Below are 24,014 nucleotides of genomic sequence, written 5' to 3' on the forward strand. Positions count from 1 at the left end.
CTCCGTTTAAAAACTAGATGTTTGTTAAACTAGGATCTACCAATTACAGAATCAAATCAATTCTTCTTACTGGTGATTTCACCATTGTACAGAGAAGTTACAGGTTGATCAAATCCTAACAGGCGTTTGGGGCTTTAGCAGCCAACTGAACTAAGTCCTGAAATGGAAATATTGATGGGATGAACAATTTCTGCATCTGATCAAATTATTTCAAATAATAAGTTATTTCATTATACTAATCAATACTCGATGCCAGTTTATAATGTAAAAACTTAGCATATAGGTTTATTTGTATTACCTATACAACCTTCTACGTCCATTGATCAATGCAAATTCTAAAAGGAGTTAATTAAATGCACAAAATGTATAAAAGCCGTTAACATACCATCTAAAAACAAAAGGAGGGAATTGTAAGACGACTGTCTTTCTTACCTGTATTGGGAACAAAAGAACTAGCATTAAAGCACCAACTATTGAGGCTACTCCAAGCTCCCTGTAAAGGAGAACCATAGCGATGATGATACGAAACGGAGCCGACCACAATGTATGAAGCGACTGGCAAATTTGCTGCAGTAACAAAAAACCACATGAGATGTGATACATATCGACAACCAGAACAAGGAGCCATTACACAAACAGTAAAGTTGGATGCTCTTTTACGGAATTCCGAAATTCCAGCAGCTATCAAATTGGATGTTGGATGTTTATCATTTCCCCCCCTTGCTCAAAATAACCCAATTTCCCCACCCAAATATAACCCACATCAGACCATCCAAGACATCTCTTCACAGCAGCAGTTACATCTCATCACCCAAAAACTCATCACAAGTGGCACTACAAGGCTTAATCAATGAGCAGCAGCAACATGGGGTGCATAACACAAGTTTGAGAATAAAGAAGGGTTGGACAATGCTCATCATTGCCGATGCCAGGAAGATATAGCTGGTCACAAACCACCTTGAGGACAAGGTGGAAGTTTGGCGGGCCTTTATTGTAATAGACTAGCCTAATGGAGGCAGGGGTACTTTTGGTAATACACACTATTTATTATGTTGGCTTGGGGAGTAAGGCAAGTAGACTATAAATAGGGAGATTAGGGAGAGAAGAGGTCATGAAGAAAATATTGGAGAGTTATTTTGGTATTTGGGAGAGAACAAGACTCTCCAGAGCTTGTAGTTATCACTTTCTTTCACTGTTTATCAGAAAATCATCAATCAAGTCCATTTTATTTCTTATTCTCCTTCTCAAATCTGCCTAAGTAATCTTAATTCATGACACTATTGCATACACCAATTCCCAGGTCACTAAATAGAAACAGACATTGATGGCAAGACACTGATTGACAATTTGCTTATCTAAGCCCTGGATGATTATCTCAAGAACCAAGCTCTTCAAGAGCTTTAAAAAGCATATTATCAGTAACCATGCTTTTCTGAATAAGTTTTGTCTGCACAGTGAAGGTTCTTTCAATAAGTCTTGTCAGATTAGTCATTACTGAATATGCATTTTCAGCAGGAAGGTCATTCACAGTCAAAAACAGCCAAGTCTCGATAGAAGTCAATTCATGGCAGTTAGAAAATCACCTCTTTGCATTAATCTAAATCATTTCAATCACCCCATATGCCGCAAACAGGTACTCATATCTTACTGTACACCTATCTTATTCTAAAACTACCACATTTATAAGTCGGGAAGTCCATCTCAGTAAAAAGAAAGACATAGAAACCGCTATAAAGGAAAATTGCTTCGTGAACTTTTGTAACCGTATTTTGACAAAATTATTAGCCTGAGCCCTGACTAAAAGCACCAAGACTGTGAGCTAATTCAACACTACATAAAACAGCATGTATCAAAATTTTGGCACTTAAGAGTTACAAATAAGAATCTTGAAGTATAGACTATAGAGAGATCGTTTTCTATTTTTATATATTAATATTCTGCACAAGAACTGAGTGTTCAAAGTTAACCGCCAAAGATCCTGAAAGTCAAATAAGATACACTTGAAACAAAAGGAGATAGCGATAGATGTCATAGAATGGTGACGAAGATATCCACATCTAATTCTAACAGCTAGTAAATCTTTTATACAGGAATTCAGTTTGGACCGATGTAATAGCCACTGAAGCTTTATTAGCCAATAACACAATCCGCTTATGCAGTAGTTTAACTTCTGTTCAGTCAGTCAACAGCAAGAGCGGAAACCCGGGCTTTGGGGGGAGTGGGAGGGTGGGACGCAATTGAAAATGCTAAAATTAAATTAGCATACCTGGAGAGATTCAGCATCAGTTGTCATCATATTGGTTATTTTTCCTGATGCAAACTTTTTGCGACTCTCATGAGTTAACTTTAAAGATTTCCGAAAAACTGCAGCAACCTGCAGGACAAGCACAAAGAGATATATGAACTATGAGCAAATATCATATAATATGAATAATGAAAGTCATTTGAAATAAAATTGAGGACATTAATCAAAGTTAAACAGGTAACTAGGAAATATAGAAATTAAAATGTAGTCACTAGATCCGAAATGAAGGAGGATCTATGGTATGTGCACCAACAAATACCCAAAATACACCAAAGCAAATCCCCTCGAGCACACAAATACTTCAACCCCAAAGGCCAACTATAATTTTAACAAGATAAAAAGTACAAAATTACAAATATCGCGCTAAAGAAGTCTCATCGCAGACTATGAGCATTTACTTTTCTCCTCTGTTCTGGAACCTGACCCGACTTTTGTATCACAAACCCATCACTTCACAGCCCATAACTACAATGACAGCCTCCAGTCCAGAGACAACAACAAACAAGAGAATGATTAGCATTTCGAACAAATTGGAAAACAATCCAAAATGATCGCAAACATTTCCAAGTCTGAGGAAAACATTTCCCCACAATACCACAAACCATTGCATGCATTTAGCCCACCACCTCCATCACTGCCTAACTGCAACTACCAGGCTACCTACACGAACAAAGAGCAATGAAAACGGCTTGGTAATCCTGCTGAAAAGAGGACAGAAGAGGAGAGGACTTAAGGTATTTTCTTTGGTTAGGGCTTATCTTGAGAATAGACCCTCAGGATAGGTTTTTGCAAAGAAAGGCCTTGTTCTCGTAAATGTTTGCAGGGTAGTTCTTTTGTGATACTAATGCTACAAAAAACTTTATGTTAGCTAATCAAATTTATAGTTTTCGTGATTTATCAAACATTGATAAAATTTTGCATTTAAAATTATATTACTGCAGCCATCATCAAAGTTAATATCTTTCATTTAGCCCGTCATGCATTAAGTTAGCATCTACTTCTGGTAAGTTTCTTCTCTAAATCCTCTACAGTTAGGACTTAGGACCCACACCCACCCACTGTTTCTCCTCTCTGCTTTTTCAGTTTTCTTGATCCTCGTCCAAAAAGTAGATATTATCTTCAATGGGGGATGGAAGGAGTATAAACATTATATATTCCAGTACTCGTGTAGTCTTGTCCCTGCCTGATCTCATGCAAGCTACAGAGCCACTCCAAATAAGAATCCTGGATCTGTCAATGCTCATCAGTACATGCCAACTGTAGATCTTTTTAAGGAAATACTTTAATCCTCATCGAACACAGCATCCACAGATCCCAGGGAACCATTTATTTTGTGGATCTCTACTCCCAATTCCTCTCAAATCCAACAAATCGCACCAACAAATGCTTCAAAACAATAGCTGTACAAGTTTATCTTTCGTAACGCAAAACAGTTTCTGGCAGTAATGTGTATAACACTTAATATTAGCTTGCAAATAATAATCACTTTATTTAATCAAGACTCAAGTACAAGTATAAGCTATTCAGATAGCATTGAAATTTCAGAATTGAATATCTAGCACATCAACAATTACTTTCCACACCTTTCAAATTACGGACTTCTAATGGACTGCAGTCCTTTGGCAGAGTAATTACCAACAATCAAAAAAACTGGGTTTGCCTTTCTAATTAAGAGAAGCTTCGCTCAAACATGAGAGATCAGAAGACACAGTTGTTGCCAATCTCTGACCTTGTGCACTCTTGGTTGGTGATTGTTGAATGCACTAACAATGCAATCATAAAATATGAAGAATGTGGGGGCGACATCACAACAGGCCCTCAACAGGACCCTACAGAAATTTTTGTTCAGTTCTTTGGCGAAGCCGGTTCTCTAACCTTAGTTCAAAATGTGAAAGATGATTCCTTCCACTTCCAGTTCCTTTGTTAATAGGAGCTGTTCTTTTTCCGATGGCAAAAAAAAATCTTCGGCGTATATGGGCTTTTTTGAGTATTTCGTTGTAAGTATAGGTATGGTTTTTTCGATGAAACTGTCTATTCAGCAAATAAATAGTAGTTCCGTTTATCAATATGTTTCCTTTACTATATAGTAGCCAGAAGCATCACTCAAAACATGAAAATCCAGCACCTTTTTGTCACAACACTCCATTTCCATAGTTCACTGTTGAAGGATCTGCCCTCACTGTAAACTGTTCAATGAGGCGTCATGTGGAAGCAAGCTAGATACTCAGGTCAGCCAGCATAAGAAATTATTTAACTAAGAAAGCAAAAGAGAGGAACTAACACAGTCCTCAAATACTTTACAATTGGATAATATAATATTAAGGAGGCTTCCATAATATAAATCAAGAGAAATATACATCAAGTAGATGTGAATTGTGGAAAATCGATAAAGAATCAGGAATGTATATAAGGAGTCCAAAACAAACTTACCAAAGTTGATCGGAGCCGGTATCCAACACGCATAACATTTTGAAAATATTGTGCTTCACATAAGACCCCTAACACCTGAATAACATAAGAATTCAGAACACATAAACAGCAGGATCAGAAATGGAAAAAGAAAAAAAACAAAAAAGCCCTGATTGCCATTTTCGAGTAGTAAGCCAAAAATAAAACTAAAGCCATTTCAAATCCAAGGAAAGAAAACGAAAATTAGCTATTTTCTAGTAGGAAGATATGTAAATCGGAGAATGAAATTCAAAAGGAGACAGGGCCACTATCTACAGATGAGAGCTAAAAATATAACTGCCTACTGGAGCTGTCGCAGCTCCCCATATTAAAATTGATACAGTGGTATAGTTGGGTCGATGGAATATCAAAAACAAGAATCAACTATATATCAAAGAATTCAAAAGAAAGCTTGGCTTCTAAGTATGTTTGATAGAGAACAAAACCAAACTCAAATCCTCAAGCCATATTTCAGTGCAAAGGTCTGAATTCTGAAACATACATCAATTTATGCTAATATTTATAAGACAACTAACAACTTTATACACTGTCTTTCTAGTTTCACATCTGATTGGAAACAGTACAACTCTACAAGAGACTTCATCCACTCAGATTTGGGGAGGAGAAGATTTGTACATCAGGATGTTGTCCATCACACTTAAGAGAAGTAGGCTTTTCTGGCCTCCAGAGAAGGCTATCAGACTCATTCTTGTATCTAATCTTCTTTACCAAAAAAAGAAAAATAATTATAAAAAAAAAAGACAAGAAAGTAAACAAGTAGGGTTTGGGTTCCTAAATTCTCTACGTAGCCATCAAAAGATGATCTTTTATCCCACTCTCCCAGTTTACTTTTGTTTTAGTTTCGACTCCATCCATTCTCAGTCCTCTCTCTCCTCCACCACCCATCATTCTCCCCCATCCACCACTTCAAGACTCCTTTTTGACGGAGTTAGGAGCGAAATTTCTCCAAATAGAAGGGATCTCAACTACTAAATCAAGGTGCCAATCTGGAACCCCCCCCCCCCAAATGAGCAGAAAAGCTCTCCCCCATCCCTGTCCCCATGTGTCCAACTGGTCAACTAAAACCCCTGATCAACAAGATAGAGGTAACATGATTATTTCATTCATCAAAATTTGTGGTCTCCATAAATTTCTTCACTGCATTTACTGTCACTATTTGCATTAGCTTTCCTTCCATTTCATCTGATTAGGAGATCTATCATAACTCCGCTACTGGCAAAATCTATACTGGATCATTTATAATGAAATGTTGCTAAGAGGTAAGTGAATTTTTCATTGGGATCAACTAATCAGAGTGTGAATTATCACTGATCCAAATCAATATATGATGAATATTAAGGATATCCATATATTTGTTGACCAGGTTAGATATATAATAAGAAAAGGGACACAATAAGTTTCATGTGTCGTGTTCTTTATAGTCCCTAATTGACACTTCACTTGTACCTTTGTACGGCCAATAGAAAAGGAATCTAGGTTCTCCTTTATAATTCATTAGTAGTTGATGGACAGTGGACTAGCTTTAGCAAAGCCTCCTCCTTGGTGTTAACAAGTGACAATTGCTCATTTTCAAAAATCAAGCACGATATCATCTAACAAAACAATACCTTTTCAGCAATTTTTTTATCATTTTGCTAAATAATATTAACAACTCATTGAGTTATTTCCATTTCTCTAATTTCATAATAAGTTTGACATAGTTTCTGACTTGTCTCCTGCATGTGCTTATGCCATAGGCTGTCTCAAGGATACTTCCCCAAATCAGCAGCTTCATTTTCCTTAATATAATTTTAGGTTTAAAACAAATATTGATTACAGTATGAAAGGCGTACAGCCAAAGTACCAGAAATCCTCAAATATAACAACTCAACAAAAACAAAAATTCAAGTATCTAATTAAACCCGTACATACATTTCCAATGCAGTCATTTATTAAAGTACGGTGCATTTAGGGAGGATATTTTCGAGGGAAACCTCCTCATTTAGAAAGGAAATCGAGGTGGGTTACCAACTTTAGTGGTTTCCACTTCTGTATAATATATGATTTTCCTGTCCCAGAACTCCTATGGCTTCTTGCAAGAAAACATAACCTCTCCACCGCAACCCCCACATCAGTTACCATACTGGATATTCTCAACATCACAAAACATCTTGAGCAAAAATAAAATTTACCAAAAGAAAGCTCAGATAGATCATGGGCAAGAATTATAACCAGGACTCAACCACAACCTTTTTAGATATTCTAAGCTTACTCTGCGAGTATACCTACTTGCTATAGACGAAGTTCTTTAGCTAAACTTAATCAGCAAATAACAATGCGAAGAGCACAGAAACATGCAGAAATCCAGATGAAACTTTTTGCACAAAAGTGGTGCACATCAATAAAAGCAATCACTCAAATAAAGTTTAAACATGGACATAAAAAGAAGCCACCGTCTGAAAAATGAAATATTATCATGCTAGACCTTAAAATCATACATGTCTGCAGCCAATACAGACCTGTATCACAAGGATACGTCGGAAGCAACAGACTTGGATAAAGTGTCCACCACAAAAGAAAAAAGTGTTTCCTAGGTTTACTGATATGCAGGAAGATCACATCCATGTCCAAGCAAGTATGAAATGGGTATGATACGGGTACAGCAAGGTAGATGAAGAATCCGAGTAACATAGATATTAATTAAATGCCTTCCAGAAAAACATGATTTAGATAGTGCACTACAAAATTGACACAGTGGCCTAATAGGAGTAGAGGATACAGAATCCTATTTAGGAAGCCATAACAGGATTAAACTATAGAAGAAGCATAAAATTAAATATTGACCAATGTTATAGTGAACAAAAATTTTAAGACCCAACAGATAGAGGTAATCAAGTCATACCACTCCAACAAAGATTGAAAAAGCATAGATGTACCCAATCCAAGCTGGATCTCCTTGTTGCATAGACTGCAAAATTAACACACCACAAAAGGATGGAATTCAGCTGACATTTATGATCACAACTTCCTGAGCGAAAATAATAGACCTACTTCCAGCTCAACGTTCAGGATGAGTTTCCATAAGTTTTTGTTTATTACATTGTTTTCCTATCATCATATATGGTTATGTACATGAACACAAGTGTGTATTCGTGTGGATGCACGTGCGCACACAAGTGTGCATTCATAAGGATGCTTCATGCATGCGTGCAATGCCTGTATGTATAATTGTGTGTGTTGGTATGCGGTGCTACTATATAAATTTAGTGTCAGGGGAAATTTGCCTTCTACTAGAGAGCTTCAAGAGCAAATAGGGACTAGGGAGCTATCTAGGCATATTTGGGCTTGACTCAGAGCTGCACCATTACTACTGGGGCCGGGCTTGGCCATTGAACTCTGCATGAGACGAGTTTCTGCCTCATACAGCTCAGGCCAAAGATCGGGGGAAGTATAGGTGCAACTGTAGATTTAAGCAGATAGGTTCAATATTATTAAAAGTCATCATTATCCTTAAAACCCTTAATAAAAGCATTACTATTTCTCCAAAGCCAACAAAATGAAATTCATAGAAGCAGCTATGAACACACAAGAAAAGATAAGAAATTCAGGGAAGGAACAGAATATAAACCCAACTCCAGTTATCTCTTTCTTCCCAAGACCAATCATCTAAAATAACAACCACTCCGCCTCCATACATCACCCCCACCATCCCTTGCAGTGTCTCCAATCACTACTTCCATCTCAACATCTTTCTTCTGTCACAAGAAGAAAATAGCTAAAGTCCAAATCTTGGACATAAGAAAACCTCTGTCTTTGTCTTCATTTGTGGCTGCCACCACAGGAAGAGGTTGTGGTAAGTAGCAAATTAACATGTGTTTCTTCTCTCTGTTTTTCTCTCTTACTAAATGTGGTGTTATGGACAAAAGGCATCAAGACTCAAGAGTGGTAGCTTGGGAACAAAATGCCAAGCCATTGATGGTAAGTTAGCAATGTGGTTGTGGTGGTGGTGGTGGTGGTGGGAGATCTCTCTCTATCTCATATTCGTTTAATGTTGTCGGTGCCTTTCATTGATTTATGATGGTGCCATGGTCATTGTCAAATTTCGCGACCAACCAAACTGCCTTTTCGCGTTTCAATACTTTCCTAACCAATTAAGTGATCCCTAGAAGAGCATGCAGCTTTTAACCAGAAAAGGACCACAATCCAGCCTAGAGATATATCGTCATCCCAATCAACTCACGCAGAAACAAGAGATGAATATTTATGTTTCTTTCTCTACCGTTCCCCACTTTTTTTTTCAAGGCCTACTGATGAGGAGAAGACTGACCTGTAGAAGGCTGTTCAGCAAAAGTGGGCCAACAAATTGTGAAAGATCGTTACCGATCTGCAAGTCAAAAAACAATAGGAGTTAAAACCCATTATAAAGTTGATAGCAGCTAACAGAACAAACTGTTTAAGAGCCTTAGTACAGTAGCATTCATAGCATTACATGAATACAACTTCCTACATTAATGAAAAAACATGCATGCATTCCAATAAAAACTTAACCTCAACTCAATAAATTTTCTAACAATAAACTACCCTAGCTATAGAAAGCAGTTTTTAGATAGAATTTTGAACTTGAACTTCCTCCGCAAGTATCAAAGGTCACAACCTAGTACCCTCATAGAGTCGTAGGTATATGATCAAGACAATTGCACAGTCCATAGCCAGTAATCAAGAAAGCCAAACCATTACTTGAGGACTCTTCGAGTGTCAAATACTTCCTCTCTTCCAATTTAGTTGCAACACTTCCTTTTTTGGATATTTTTATTTAGTTGCACCATTAAATATTTGGATATTCTTTCTCTCTATCTCTCATCACTTGGCTTCTTTTTTATCTCTCTCCTCACTTTAATTTATGAGCCTCCCCCCATGTTGCAACTAAATCATAACAGAGGAAGTATACGTTAACATGGGAAACTACATAGCTCCAGAATACTTCTGAATATTATTTTCATGTCCGATACTTTAATTTTTCCATAGCAATATCCATATCTAATAAATGATTTGGCAACAAAGAGAAAAAAAGTCAGCACCTTCCAGAATCCTCCCCACCAGAACCTACAAAAAAAAAAAAATGAATCACATCAGTGAAAATACATACACTTAAATATTGAAAACAAATCCTCATATACAAATGTAACCATTTAACCTGAGCCCAAACCTTTTCGAGTCAAAATGCTTCATCTGAATAGAAAATACCATCTCATTTTGGGAAGTAAAAATTTAAAAATTATAAGGATTTAAGCAAATAAATATATTTGCAAAAAGGATTAAGACAAAAATACCTAAAACATTCACCAAAAAACGTTAACATAGAGCAAAAAGAGATACCACATACCTTCCCCCAAGACTACGATTTAATGCCCTTAGAAGCCATGGTTTTGGTTTTTCAGATTCTTCATCCCAGCAACTCTGAAACCTAGAATCTCAAATTAAACCCTAGGAAAAAGCATAAATACTATATAAAGATGTTAGGATAAATATAAGAGAATCAGACATACTTGCTTATCAATGTTTCAGTTTGATCCCATGTGTCTAGCTTCCATACATCCTTCTCTGTCAATGGTCTTCTCGAACCCAGGTCCATGAGGGGATTCATCCATGAGAATACAATACCTATCAAAACAAAACAAAAAAAAAGGGTGTAAGAAGGAAATAGAGAACAGAACATTTGAGACATCAAGAATTTAAGTTCTCTTGACGTGTATCACACAAAGAATAATACAAGCAAGCCACAAAAGCACTCCCTAGCATGGAATTAAAACTCTCCTCTTCTGTTATACAATGACCGTTTTGTAACGGATTTTGGATTTGTCCTTCCGCGAGATCCCGTTACGTAACGCCATATGTAAAAAATTGGATACTTGGGCAGTAGAATTAAGGAAGAAGATGATGATATTTTGCTAAAGGAAATGCAAATTACAGAAAATAAAAAGACAATTGCCAAGTTTTCGAGTGACTTGGTCACACTCCCAAACTAACTACTAAAATTAACTTCTCTAATATTTTCTTGATACCCCATACCTATCACTAATCCACCATATTAATAGAGCTAACTTACTCCCCAAGCCAACCTAATTATATTATACTACCGGCCCGCCAAACTTCCACCTTGTCCTCAAGGTGGGTAGTAATCAGCATTAAGTTCCCGGCCTCATCAGCACTTAACAGTGTCTGTTTGAAAATTGATACCCGGCTTCCACTGGCGTTCAAGGTCCTCACTGGTGAGTCCTTGTACTTCCTCTAGTGGTGTAGCTAAGAGACAATGATCCTTGAAGTTGTCATGTGGTGGAAGTAAAGGTTGGGTGGAAGTCTTGTCTCACTTAGGCTTGGAAGGAAATGGGATAGAGTTGTAGTGTTGTTGGTTGGAATAATTCAAAGGTGTAGTTTCAATAGTTGTGGGATTGGGTCTGATGTAACTTAAACCATGGCTGCCCAATTATCCGGTCTCCTTTTAAAAGGAGTATTAGGCTCAAAAAGATTAGGCCCAATTTTTGTCATGAAGGTATTAGAATTTGGGCGGACATGCAGTTCATTTCTTCCACTTGCATTGACCTAGCTTGGAGTAGGATATTTAAGAGGAATGTTGCGCTCAAAAAGCCTAGGTCTAATCTTTTTATAAAATTATCACAATCTGGGTTCTCATTTCTTTTGCCTTGAGTTAAAATAGGGGTCCACATATTTATAACTTCCTTGCTGACATCATGACCTAGACCTTGTACCCATCTTCCCTTGGCAGCTAGAATTTTTTTATACACCTTCATTACTCCTGCCACGTGACCTCTCAAGAATCTCAACAGCATATTCTGGCTTCCTTTCCAAGCTAACCCCAAGCTCTGTTCTCCTCCCTCGCTTCCGTTTTTCAGGAAAGTTCATTTGACACATCTGATACCATTTGTAATAAACTAAGAATATGCGCAGAAAAATAAAGGAAGAAGATGATGATATTTGATTGATGGAAATAGAAGTTAGAGGAAATAAAAGATAGTTGCCAAGTTTTCGAGTGACTTGGTCACACTCCAAATTAACCACTAAAATAAACTCTCCAAAATATTCTTCATACCCCTTTCTTATTACTAATCCACTATATTTATAGAGCTAACTTGCTTGCTTATTTCACAAGCCAACCTAATTATCTTGTACTACCCATAATACCCCTCCTCCTAACCAATCTATTACAATATGTGCGGCCGAATCATTCACCTTGTCCTCAAAATGTGGGTAGCAATTGGCACTAAATGTCCGACCTCGACAACATTGTACTGTGACATGTTGAAAACACTCATGCCCAACTTCCATTGGCGCTCAAACTCCTCAATTTTGAGTCCTTGTACTTCCCCTACTCGTGTAGCTAAGAATAGATGATATGTGAAGTTATCGTAAGCTGGCATTATGGTATCGGTGTCCGACTTGGAATTGTAAGGCTGGGAAAATTCACACTAAATTGTTGGTCTAATTTGGAGGTAGTGATGGAAAGTTGTGTAAGGTGGTTTTGAATTAGTATCTCGACTTGGGTTTAGTTGTAGAAGAAACAATAAGAGGAGCGGACGGTTTGGAAAATTTGATGACGTGAATGGGGTTTAAAACTAATGGTTGGAATTTATGTGGGTTGACCTAGGTAACTGTTCTTCACTTACTGGTAGAAACATGAGGTTGGAACACTTAGAATAGGTGTTAGTATTACACGGTAGGGGTGGGTTTAATGAAAATGGGGTGAGTTTGTTAGACACGGGCCTAGTAAAATGGGGGAATGGAGTGATATAGGCTCAAGTATTGGAAAAGAAAATAGTTGGGTTTAATGTCCATCTGCACATATATAATGTTTTCATCAGTAAATGATGTAATGGGTTCAAATTTAAAAGGCCCAATCACTTGTTTCACATGAGCCCACTCAATTAGGTTACTTGGCATACTAGGGCTTTCCTTTTCTTAACTGCATGTGCCTTCTTTTGTCCCAATCCGACTTGTGCGGACCTAGTGCACACTAAAATTAGTGTGCACCAAGCCCACACACGTGAATCGGAACACACACTATTATAATACACAGAAACCCACTATAGAACAAACAGATACACTATAACACAAAGAAGCACTATAGCTCTTGCAAGAAAATACTATAGCACAGAGAAACACACTATACCATATACAAACACACTATATCGAAACTGACAATATTATCCTAATCTTCTATAACAGGTTCAATTGTACAATCAACCATAATACATAGAAACACACTATATCACAAACAGATACACTAAGAAAGAAATACACTATATCACAAAACACACTATAGCACAAAAAAACACTATCACAAATCAACACACTATAGCATAGAGAAACACACTATAACACACAAACACACTATATCGAAACCGACAATATAATCCTAATCTTCTATAGCGGGTTCAATTGTACAATCAACTATATCACAAAAGCTGAAAAATAAAGTAAGAAATTAAAGAGGGAGAAAAATGAATCCGTTATGAAAGAGAAACTGAAAAAGCAAGGAAATCTGAGTAGAGAGAAATACAAAATAGTAGAAGTTCTAATCATTACAACCTATATAACATCTACTGGGTGCAAATTAATTAGTGTGCATCGGGTTCATACGAGTTTTATTTCTTGTGCCTCCTCCTTCCTTTGTTATTTCCTTTTTTTTCTTTTTCTTTCTAACCATTCTACCCTTAGTAGCTTCTTCTAGAATTAGCTTTCTTTCCTAGCCAAGGAGGAACTTGCTCAAACTTCTTCAATACTCCACCATTTCTGAAACTTCATCACAGGAGCTTCTCTAATACTCCACCATTTCTGAAACTTCATCACAGGAAGCTTCTCCAATACTCCACCATTTCTGAAACTTCATCAGAGATGTCTTTGACGCCCCCACCCAAGAAGAACACCACCCAGCTTACCCCCGGCGAAGAAATCAAGACCACCACCAGGACTAACAGAATCTCTGGTCCATTCACTGGGTCGTCTACCTCCAGCGCCGCACTCAAACACTTCACTTGCGAATCCTGGCCCACCAACGGAATCACAGCATTCCACACCCCCTCGCTTGAAAACTCCTTGAGGTGAACCACCTTTAAACTGTCAGACTCATTGCTCAACTTTCCGCCCTCGATACTCACAAAATTACAACCTGCATCAGTGCATCTCCCTTTTGTTCCTCGGCAAATCCATCTTTAAAATTTGCAAAATTATTTTCAAATCTACTCTTCTCCACCTCCCTTTGTAGAATCTTCTAGTTTACCCCTTTGAAGCACCCTCCACCAACTTGAACAGCCTTAATTCCTCTTACCACTTTCTCCGCCACCACCACCTGGGCCACCACCGGACCCACTGCTATTTGCACCACCCATATCGAAAATATTCTTCAGGCGTACGACATCAAGCTCATCGGTATCCCTTCTCAGTTTCTTACCCTCAAAAACACTAATATCACCATCCACACGAATTTTGGGACAACCATTAGAACCACCGCATGAGCCTCCATCTCTGTTTTGAGACGGAAAAACTTGTACTCTCCCCCCCCCCCCCCCGATCCCACCATCTTTTCTCTAGTGAAGAAGATAGGATAACAACCAGACTTAACACCAAACCCATCGTCGGTGTAACCTTCGTCGTATCTACATTTTTCCAGAGTTTATTATCTTCTTCCACTACAATAAATGCATGTATTCTTCTTCTTCAAGCTCCTTTCTAAGTAACCTCAACTCTCGTTGGATTGGAGAAAAGGCTTCATCGATTATCTTCTCTACACCGTTTTGAAGTTTCTCATAACTTATTCTCATGATCTCATCTATTTTTTTGGCAAACTCTTTTCCTATCTCCTTTATGTCCAGACCAGATTTTCATCAACTTCCATGTCAGATTTTTTTTTTTTTTTGTAACAAAAAATCAGCAGCTTACTTCCCAAGATTGCTCTGATACCATTTGTAATAAACTAGATATTTTGACAATAGAATTAAGGAAGAAGATGATGATATTTGATTGAAGGAAATGTAAGTTATTGAAAGTAAAAAGATAATTGCCAAAGTTTTCGAGTGACTTGGTCACATTCCCATCCTACCCAATAAATAAACTTCTCCAATATTTTCTTGATACCCCTTTCCTATCACTAATCCACTATTTTTATGGAGCTAACTTACTTACTCACTCCCCAAGCCAACCAAATTATATTGTACTACCCATAATATCCTTCTTCCTAAACCAATCTATTACACAATAACAAAATCCACAAACTTCTTGCCGCGTTTTCCATTCCGTAATGTGAAGTCACCGCGTCAGAATGTTTTTATCCCCGTTACACCCGTTCTTTTCAAACATTGGCCAAATATATTTCATGAATTGATTATATAGCTGATGAAACATGATCTGGTAGATTTGATTATATTATATTGTAATAATAGTTCATAAACTAAAACAATGCAATAAGGTTAGAACATATAATGTGCATTTTTTAAAAAAATTCACACCGTGTCGGCTCCGATCCATTCCATTCATCTGTTACAAGCCACTTTCGTGACAACAAAAATTTTACCACAATCGTGACCGCATCCATGCTTTTTTCATTGCTCCCTAGTCCCTTCGCATTATGAGATTTCTGAATTTAGTGGTCTTAACAATATAGTTCAATTTCAGAGTATAAATGAAGATTCCACTTACATCATATATATCAAGATATAGTATATGAGTAGAAAAACATGTACTTACATCCCCTTATTATACCGAAGTGAGTGTAACATTCAAGGATCGAAGAAGCAGCTACTTTGTAAAATTAATCAACGATATAGATTTAGCTACAATAGTTTTAAAACTGAGTGCTCAATCAAAAGTCCAACTGGATATTTCTAAAGACTAAAGAAAGAGGGAAAGAAAAACATACTGGAGAGTACGTTAACATGCCTTTCTGGACAAATTTGCTCTCCGCCAGGAAGTTCCTCATACTCACTGTCTTCAATTGGTTCATCTCTTACAGGGGTATACCCAGGGTAAGGATCCAGACTAGGAATGTAGACAAACAAAAGTACTCCAAACAACCCCTAAACCAAAGGAAAAGAACACCTTAAATACATCTAATTTTAAGAAAGAGAGCATATTAGTCATGGTTGAGGATTGATATAGAAGTAGTAATTTTATCAAAATTGTTTTCCCATATGAATAGAGTAAGATAAGCAAATTAGAGGGATGAAAAAACAAAATGCAGATTAAGATGTAGATTAAAAAAAAACACTTAAGCAAGATTCAAATAAAGATTCCATTTTATTAGTCCCGATACATGAAGCAATAAAAATGATAAAGAAAATTGAAACTAACAAGGCATATGGACAACAAACCTGGACAAGAACCTCACTGATGTAGAGGTACAGCACAGATCTGCAACAACATAACCATTCAAAAATTATAAGAAAAAGAAGGAATATAATTAGTGGAACATGATATTCTCTTTGTGTCAATTCCTTACATCAAAGACTTCAATCATATGGAAAATCAGAAACTATAAGTATATAATTTAATAAAAAAGAGGTATTATTGACCTCTTTCATACATGCAAACTTGTTGAAGAGACCTTTTTTTTTTTACAATTTGTTCCAATTAAGAACCACTGATGTAAATGGATTATTTAGATAAGAAAAGTACTATTAGATAAGGAGAAGAGAGAACAACCGGTAACAAGAAATTCTCCAAACAAAATCTTAAGAAAACATGAAATTGAATCTATTACAAAAATTTATGCTGAAGAATATGACCACAAAATGAACTTCAAACTGCCTTCCCACAATAAACTTAGAATGCTAGTTTTCTCATCAGCTTTATCAAACTCAGCTCCATTTTCTCAAAATCATTCCGAACACATACAAATACCTCTATACGTCCAAGTTCCACCAGAAACAGAACCAAGCCATTGAAAAAACAAACATCGAAAAGGCTAAGAACACTATGATGCAGCAAAACACCATATCCCTTAGCATCTCTTGGTTCACATCTCAATATCATGCAAGTCACCAATCTCAATACGAATTGACCTAGTAGGAAAGTAGGATTTTGCTATGCTAGAGATAGATAAGCCCATTATATTATTTAAAATCACAATAATTATCTAACTTAATTGTTAGTTTGATATAACGACTAAAGGTGTTCATAGTATGGTCTGAACCACAAACTGCACCAAACTGCATTTTTCCGGTTTGGTTTACATTTTTATTAAATTACAGTTCAAAATTTAGTTCAGTTTCCCAGAAAGTGCCAGCCGAACCAAACTACAATTCTAGATGGTGATTTTGTGTTTTCGCAAATTTTATATGCTGGGAACAAAAGTTTGATTTTCAAAGTGACCCTCTATTACTCAGAACTTAATAAATAAAAATATATTGTGGAACATCGTATTAAAACATCATATGCATCAATAGCTTGAATTCCTACATTTTTGTCTTGCTTATCATGTGTAACAACATCAGGCATAACTTTTTCTTAACCCCGCCAAAGAATCACATGGGTTATACATGTTTGCAGGACTCCACGATAACATCTAATTTAATAATAGAAAATTTGTACCATACGGACACTTGCAAACCACAAGGTTACCACATAGAAATTTCCTCTTTTTTCTCTAAATGTTAATGGCTAAGTGGATATCAAATGCTCATTAGTATTTGAAGGTTCAGCTTCCTTTTGCAAGCTAATATTAAGTCAGTTCCTAATGTAACTCATACACTAGTTCCATAACATCATTATAAGATTTACTAACTTATTAAGGTACCCCTAGAACATTAGCCAAAATCAACAATATCAAAGACTTAAAACCAAGGGATGAGATTACCTCCACCTGCATGAACCAAAAACTTAATCTCTTTTGGTAGTCCACCAAAAAGATATGTCCTTTAATCTAATGTTATGTACTCTTGCAAGCCCATTTTCTCCATATCATTTTCAACTCCCTCCATCTAAATCATCTTTTCGTCAGCATCGAACATGCCGCAACTAATGCAGCCAATAGTCCCTTGTTTTATCCTCAATATCTACAGCTTCGACCTTTTTCCGAATATTTACTTTCGAAAGTATATCCCATAAGGTATTCCTAGACATCCATCTAAACCTATGCATATATACTATGCTCATCTTCTAAATATACCAATGCTCATCTTCTAAATATACCAACAATCCAACCCAAAGGATAACATTAGCCTAATAGTCATTCCAATAGAATTCTCTTTTAACCTTATAAGACCGTTTCGGTCGATCGATATAACACTAGCGATTCTATTTTGGTCACAAGAGTCACATCTTAGTCAATATCCGCATTCCTCCAAAATTGACCCAAAGTATATAAATCACTCACTTAGGAGCTCGGGGGCATGGAAATACCTAAGGGGTAACATGTCGCGTCGCTTTTTGGATACGGAAAACACAAGAGCCTAAAAATGCCATTGATCGGATCCAACAATATGGGTTTCAAGCCAAGTAAACCAAGAGAAAAAGGAGGAAAGAAACTACCCAGCGCTTGATAGTTAACCTCCTTCCTCATTTCCTGAAGACTGGCTTCCATTTTCATCTCCATCTCCATCAAGAAAGTGACCAAATGAAACAGAAACAGAATATTATCCTAGTAATAAGTAGTAGGTTTAAAGCCTAAAAAAAAAAATCAATGGTTCTAAATGTGCATTTGTGTCTTGCTAGTGCTCATGTCATATATTCTTGTAAGCAGACGTCATCATTGTTCATGAGTTTCCTAGGTATACAGATCACACATGTCTCTCGTCCAACTATCGAAATGCACACAGGACCTTGTATTTCCATTTCCCATATGTGCAAGGGTCCGAATAACAATTATAGCCACTCCCATAAGTGTTTTACTAAATGTAAATTGATTAAAGGAATAAAGGTAAAGGATATGATCTTCTAAGATCAGGTGCCTATAATTTTTGTTGGACAAATAAGGTTTCTAGCTTCACATTTGCTCACTTTCACAAGTCTCCCTGCTGAATGTCCAAAATGAGACAGAATTCTTTTCTTTTTCACTTCAGTTCTGGTTCATTAGTCATCCTTCCCTGCATATTCTACGTCCTTCATCAACATAACTTTTTTTGAAAATTATTTCACCACAACTTCCTTCCATCTAAATGAATCTCCTTTTGTACTTAGTCCAGGAAAATCAAACAATCAAAGAAACTGAACCACAATCACCACTTAAGGCGTACATAACTACATATAGGTATACAAAATCACACAAGAAAACAAGCGGACGAGGAAAGCAACACATAAAGCGGTACACAAAAGTTAACGCAGAACTCAGAACTAGGAAGAAAGGGGAACATATACATGTGCCACGGCCCACTACAAATTATGAAAATTGCTTTTACTCTACCCCAATCTTCTGCATTCCTTTTCTTTCTCTTTATTTCTTTCCTCTTTTTTCTTTGGGGGAGGGGAGGCTTGAGATAAGAAGCAATTTTATCAAAGATATGTCAAAGAACTTAGATCGGAGGATTCCAACCAACTCAAAAGGTAAAATAATTGGAGTGAGAATCTTCAGAAACTTATCTATTGAAAAAATGTCAAGGACAAATTGATGTCAAGGATAAATTGTTTCCCGAAAAAAGGTAGTCACATAAGAACAAAGTCTCAACAATAAACGTGTTAGGAAGAAAAAGAAGCATGGAAGATGTAAGAACCAACCTTTCATAATGCTCCTTCACAGAGAGAACAAGATTCAGCATGACAGCATCTCCAACCAGAGCATAAATGACACTAAATCTGACAAACCATCGTAATTCACGAACATACACTTTAGTTTCTATGGCAATCATGACAAGCACTGAGAACCAAGCAAGAGCCTCAATGATCAACGACATGACCTGCAACAGAAGCAAATATGTGTAACTAATTCTGCAGAATGGAAATGAAGAATTCAGGTAGTACAGGTACAGAAAATATTGGAAGTATAGATTAAAGACATTTCTACAGAATTAATGACTAACTTTAGAAAGAGAAAAGAAATTCTAATTGTTCAGCATTGACTATCAAGGGATTGAACTCATGCTATCGATCCTCAGCCAGTACATAAAGAATGGACAATTAAGCAGATAGCACGATTATGGGCTGTTTCATCACTGTTTTCATGTTCACGTATACTTCCTCAGTTTCTTAATAAGTGAAACATAGAGAAAGCGGGGAAAACCAAGGAATCTAGAGAGCAAAATCTGGGACCACAGCAGAGTAAGATAATTCAAGGGGTGAAATAAAAAAGTAGTGGTCCCCTCTTACTTTTTAGTGGCATATTTGTAACAAAAAGGACTTTTTTTGCCATTTCAAGCTTGGTGTCACTTATTGTGGCATTTCTAAATAAGGGAAGTGTGTCACTAATTAAGAAACAGAGGTAGTATATACATAGATCCCTTTGACTTCTAGCACTCTGGACACTGGACAGCATAATTATGGGGTTTTAGTGACAATAAGTGGCAGCTACAAGAAAGGAAATGGTGTGCCTTGAACATAATAATAACCAACATTTGCTTCGTCAGTTTAGATTCTACAACATTAAGCATATTTTTCGGGTAGCTAATCGGGTAGCAGATCTTCTATCAAAAAAAAAAGGTCACAATAGTTCTGTTGCTTCGGTAGGCGTGGAAGTTTCTACGGAACCTTTGTTAAATAAATTAGTTCTTGATTCGTTAGGAGTCTCCCTTGAGAGAAGGGTGTCGTAACTTTCATTATGTACCAAAAAAACCAGAATCCTAACCATCCAATAATATTTAGACCCTGTTCAACTTAACTTTATAGGTGGATTTAGAGTTTTGACTAGGTCAAAACACAAGTTCAGAAAGAGAAGAAAGGGCTTGGCAAACAGTGGTTTTAGTAATGGTAGAGTTTCGGGTGGAGTTCTGGTAGAGCTTGCCAAATGTTAAAATGTAGAGTTTTATCCTTATAAATAACACTTCAAAAGTTTTATCAGTCTTCTTCCCCAAATCATTAATCTTTCTGCCTCTACACCTCCATTACTAGTGGAGGTACCGTGCCACAAAATTGTCAAACCATTCAGAAACTAGAATTTTTGAGCAAATTGATTCAAGAAACTATAAGATCTGGGATTTCTTTATGAGCCACTGCACTACTGTTTGTCAGGATTGTTTGCGGGGATTAATAATTTGGTTAGATTTAGATTCGTTTGCGGGCATGAATAGACGTTGGTTTTATTTTTATTCTCTGCCTACAGTTGCAGTTCCCCTTTTCTTTGAATTTTGTTATATTTTTGCTTGATTTTTGTTATAATTCTTTCTTTTATTAACTAATTTACTTTAGTTTGCCAATGCAAATTAGCTTGATCTTTGTTATACTTCAATTGCGTTAAGCTCCGTGCTTAAATTTCCTATTTTCTTTAGATTGATGTTCTCTTAGTTCCATGTTTATGGTATGTCAGGTGTATTTAGTTTTCCTTTTGGTATTATTAGTTAGGTTCTATTGTGGATGTTTTGCCTCCCTAAATTGTTATATTCATCAAAAAGATGTTTAGGTTGGAGTTTTTCTAGTAAGGTTCACTTAATTTCATTAATTAATTATCTAAGTAGTAAAAGAAGTTTTATTGTTTACTTAATCTAACCTAGCTTTACCGAACAATCATAATGTAAACAACTACCTTAACAGCTAACCTCTTAGAGCTACCAACTAGTAGGAAACGCGAAAACAACCAGAAGTCCACAAAAAATATTCCGGGATAGCCAAAGATACCACTCTATCTCACAGATAGAATTTGGTCTCCAATGAGATTACACATGACAAGCAACAAATTAGAAGATCGTGACTAGCTCCTTATGCCAGCATTGTACTCACTGACCTTTCCTTTATCTGTTTTGACAACGGAAAAGGTCAATTTTTCCTCTTATTCCTCAAATCAGCAAGCTTTCGGCCGAAAACTTAGAGTTTTAGAGCTTGTGACATGGCAAAACCAAGTCTAGGTCAAAGGTATACAAGTGAACTTACTGACTGAACCCACTTTTACATGTAATGTCATCACACTTTAAACGCACTGCATACGTATTACTTGTTTTTTGTAATAACTAATAAGCATAGGAAAAAATTTGTGGTCAGATCAAGATCACAATAGTGATCATGGAAGCCTCATCTTTTGGGTGTTACTTCATATGTCCCATACAGAATTAATTCAATATGGTTACTTGAGTCATAGAATGGCATAATCCTCAGACAAATTCAGGAAACAGTTAATCATAAGTAGTATCATGCTTATCCCATATTGTCGTCCAAACAAAATTCTTTGCCCTATTACAAACCTTTGATTCCAAATGTAACTTCAGAACTGTAGTTAGTAGGTGCTAAAAGTTTGTTTCATGGCTTCTGGTGTTTATACACAAAGTAAGGAGGCTTTTTTTTTCCTAGTCTAACCTAGCTTTTATTATTTTATGAATACTCTATAACTATTTTGGCTACTTAAGCTATTTAGATATGATTATTTTGACACAGTGAGTTCAGGATTCTCATAAAAACTTGCTTGAGACACATGTTATGAGTAAGAGAGATTTGAATGCCCTCAAATTGACATAATACTGATTTTACAAATTCAGTGAGACACGAGCTTGGTGTAGCTAAACATACCATGATGATGATTGTAATAACACGGATTCTTGTGTCAGAATACTATTAGTTACACAAACAAATGATGTAAAAAGGTCAACCGTATTGGAAAGGATAACTTTTTACATAATTTCCTTCTCTTCTTAAAATTTTTTTATAACAACTACCAAATACTTGTGTCAGCCAGTCTAACAAGAGATCAGTTGATCACCATCATCATTATCACAACAACCAACTAGGTATTTAACAGATTTCATCAAAAATAGTTCAAGAAAAATAAGTTCAATTCAACAAAAATTAATCAAGTATAGCATAAACAATTGAATTGAAAAATAAGTTTAATTACATAAGAATAAGTTGATGTTAGTTGAACCATAATTTATTGGAAGAAAACAAACTCAGTTTATTCAAAAGAGGGGCACACCTCATACGGCGCAAGTCCAGCCTGCCCATCCAAACTAAGGACCGAAACACCCATTATTAACCTGAACAAAGGCTCAGCAGCAGCGTAACCAGCCAATAAAGCCAGTAAGTAATTGTAGAACTTGGACCTTAAAGAATACTTCTGGGCTTTGAGATTGTTGTGCGTTATCCATATCCGATATAGACAGATCCCCATCATAACTAGATGAGATATGCAAATCACAAAAGTGTCCGTAGCACAAGGTGTAAAAGCTCCCAGAGCATTCTGCACTGCTGTTGCCCAAACACCATTTGTCACTGGCTGACAATACCATATCAATGGCTTGAAAGCCATCACTGATCACCCTTTTTCTCTCAGAACACCACAAACAATAATTAAAAATCCTCCCCTTTGTTCCTTTCTCAGATGAAGTTATCCCCTACCACGCCTGCACCGAAACCAACACCAGTATTCAATCAGTTATGTTTAATTCAACACAAAGTACATATTATATCAATGTCAGTTTTTAGTTTCCGAATATGAAATTTCAGGTTATACATTATGAGTCACATACTAGTTAACTTATTAATAGCTATACACATACTACTCACGTTAATATGGAACAACATTAAACATAAAATGGTTACTTCTAGATTCCAAAATCGAAACAAAAGAACATACCCATAAAAATTTGAACTTAAATCGGAAACATACAAAACCAACTGTTAATAAGATATTCAATTAAAACTGCAAAATATCATTAGATGAATACCAAAATGAACACGAGGAATAAGTCCCACCTACCCTGACCACATAATCGATGAAAGCAGATGAGACCCATTTCCCAGTTCATAGATTAATCAAGTTTAAGATACTTAAATTCAACATAATCCAGATTTTGGGCAGTAATTACATCGGATACAATACGCAAAAATGGGAACTTGGTGAGTAGAAAAGCTTCAGTGATTGGAATAAAAACTCGCACGTTTTCACAGAGAGAGAGAGAGGGAGAGACTGTGTGTCACCTTTATGCGAATAATGATGCGCTGAAAATGGGCAGAAATAGAATCAAACTTTACGCCCACTAACTAATAGTCTAATACTGCCTATACTGGGTCTACTGGAGTGGGCTGATAAAGATGCCTACGTCACCGCTTACGATGCCATTGATTTTGTTCCACAAGATCTGCAAGTTTGCAACGAGGAATTCCAAACTCCACAATAGTT

At 36.5% G+C, this 24,014-nt stretch overlaps 1 protein-coding gene across 4 annotated transcripts in view; it reads right to left on the reverse strand.

Annotated features, from left to right (window-relative positions):
* The window catches only part of LOC104901176 (ABC transporter C family member 2), a 45,125-nt gene extending 21,157 nt beyond the window's left edge, over positions 1 to 23,968 (reverse strand). The window contains exons 1-13 of one of the 4 annotated variants that reach the window (XM_010688726.4): positions 23,813 to 23,968; positions 22,809 to 23,235; positions 19,475 to 19,653; positions 16,135 to 16,174; positions 15,684 to 15,840; positions 10,300 to 10,414; positions 10,137 to 10,217; positions 9,832 to 9,856; positions 9,081 to 9,137; positions 7,656 to 7,721; positions 4,736 to 4,810; positions 2,267 to 2,374; positions 433 to 567 (exon numbers count right to left, since the gene is read on the reverse strand). In XM_010688726.4, the coding sequence (XP_010687028.1) occupies positions 433 to 567; positions 2,267 to 2,374; positions 4,736 to 4,810; positions 7,656 to 7,721; positions 9,081 to 9,137; positions 9,832 to 9,856; positions 10,137 to 10,217; positions 10,300 to 10,414; positions 15,684 to 15,840; positions 16,135 to 16,174; positions 19,475 to 19,653; positions 22,809 to 23,141 (1,371 nt within the window). In that variant the 5' untranslated portion in view covers positions 23,142 to 23,235; positions 23,813 to 23,968. Of the gene's footprint in view, positions 1 to 432; positions 568 to 2,266; positions 2,375 to 4,735; positions 4,811 to 7,655; positions 7,722 to 9,080; positions 9,138 to 9,831; positions 9,857 to 10,136; positions 10,218 to 10,299; positions 10,415 to 15,683; positions 15,841 to 16,134; positions 16,175 to 19,474; positions 19,654 to 22,808; positions 23,236 to 23,587 lie in introns of all 4 variants that reach the window. The other 3 variants (XM_010688728.4, XM_010688725.2, XM_010688727.4) reach the window with 3 other exon arrangements.
* Positions 23,969 to 24,014: the final 46 nt, after the last annotated feature.

Source organism: Beta vulgaris, chromosome 8, assembly GCF_026745355.1.
Source record: "Beta vulgaris subsp. vulgaris cultivar EL10 chromosome 8, EL10.2, whole genome shotgun sequence".
NCBI lineage: Eukaryota > Viridiplantae > Streptophyta > Magnoliopsida > Caryophyllales > Amaranthaceae > Beta > Beta vulgaris.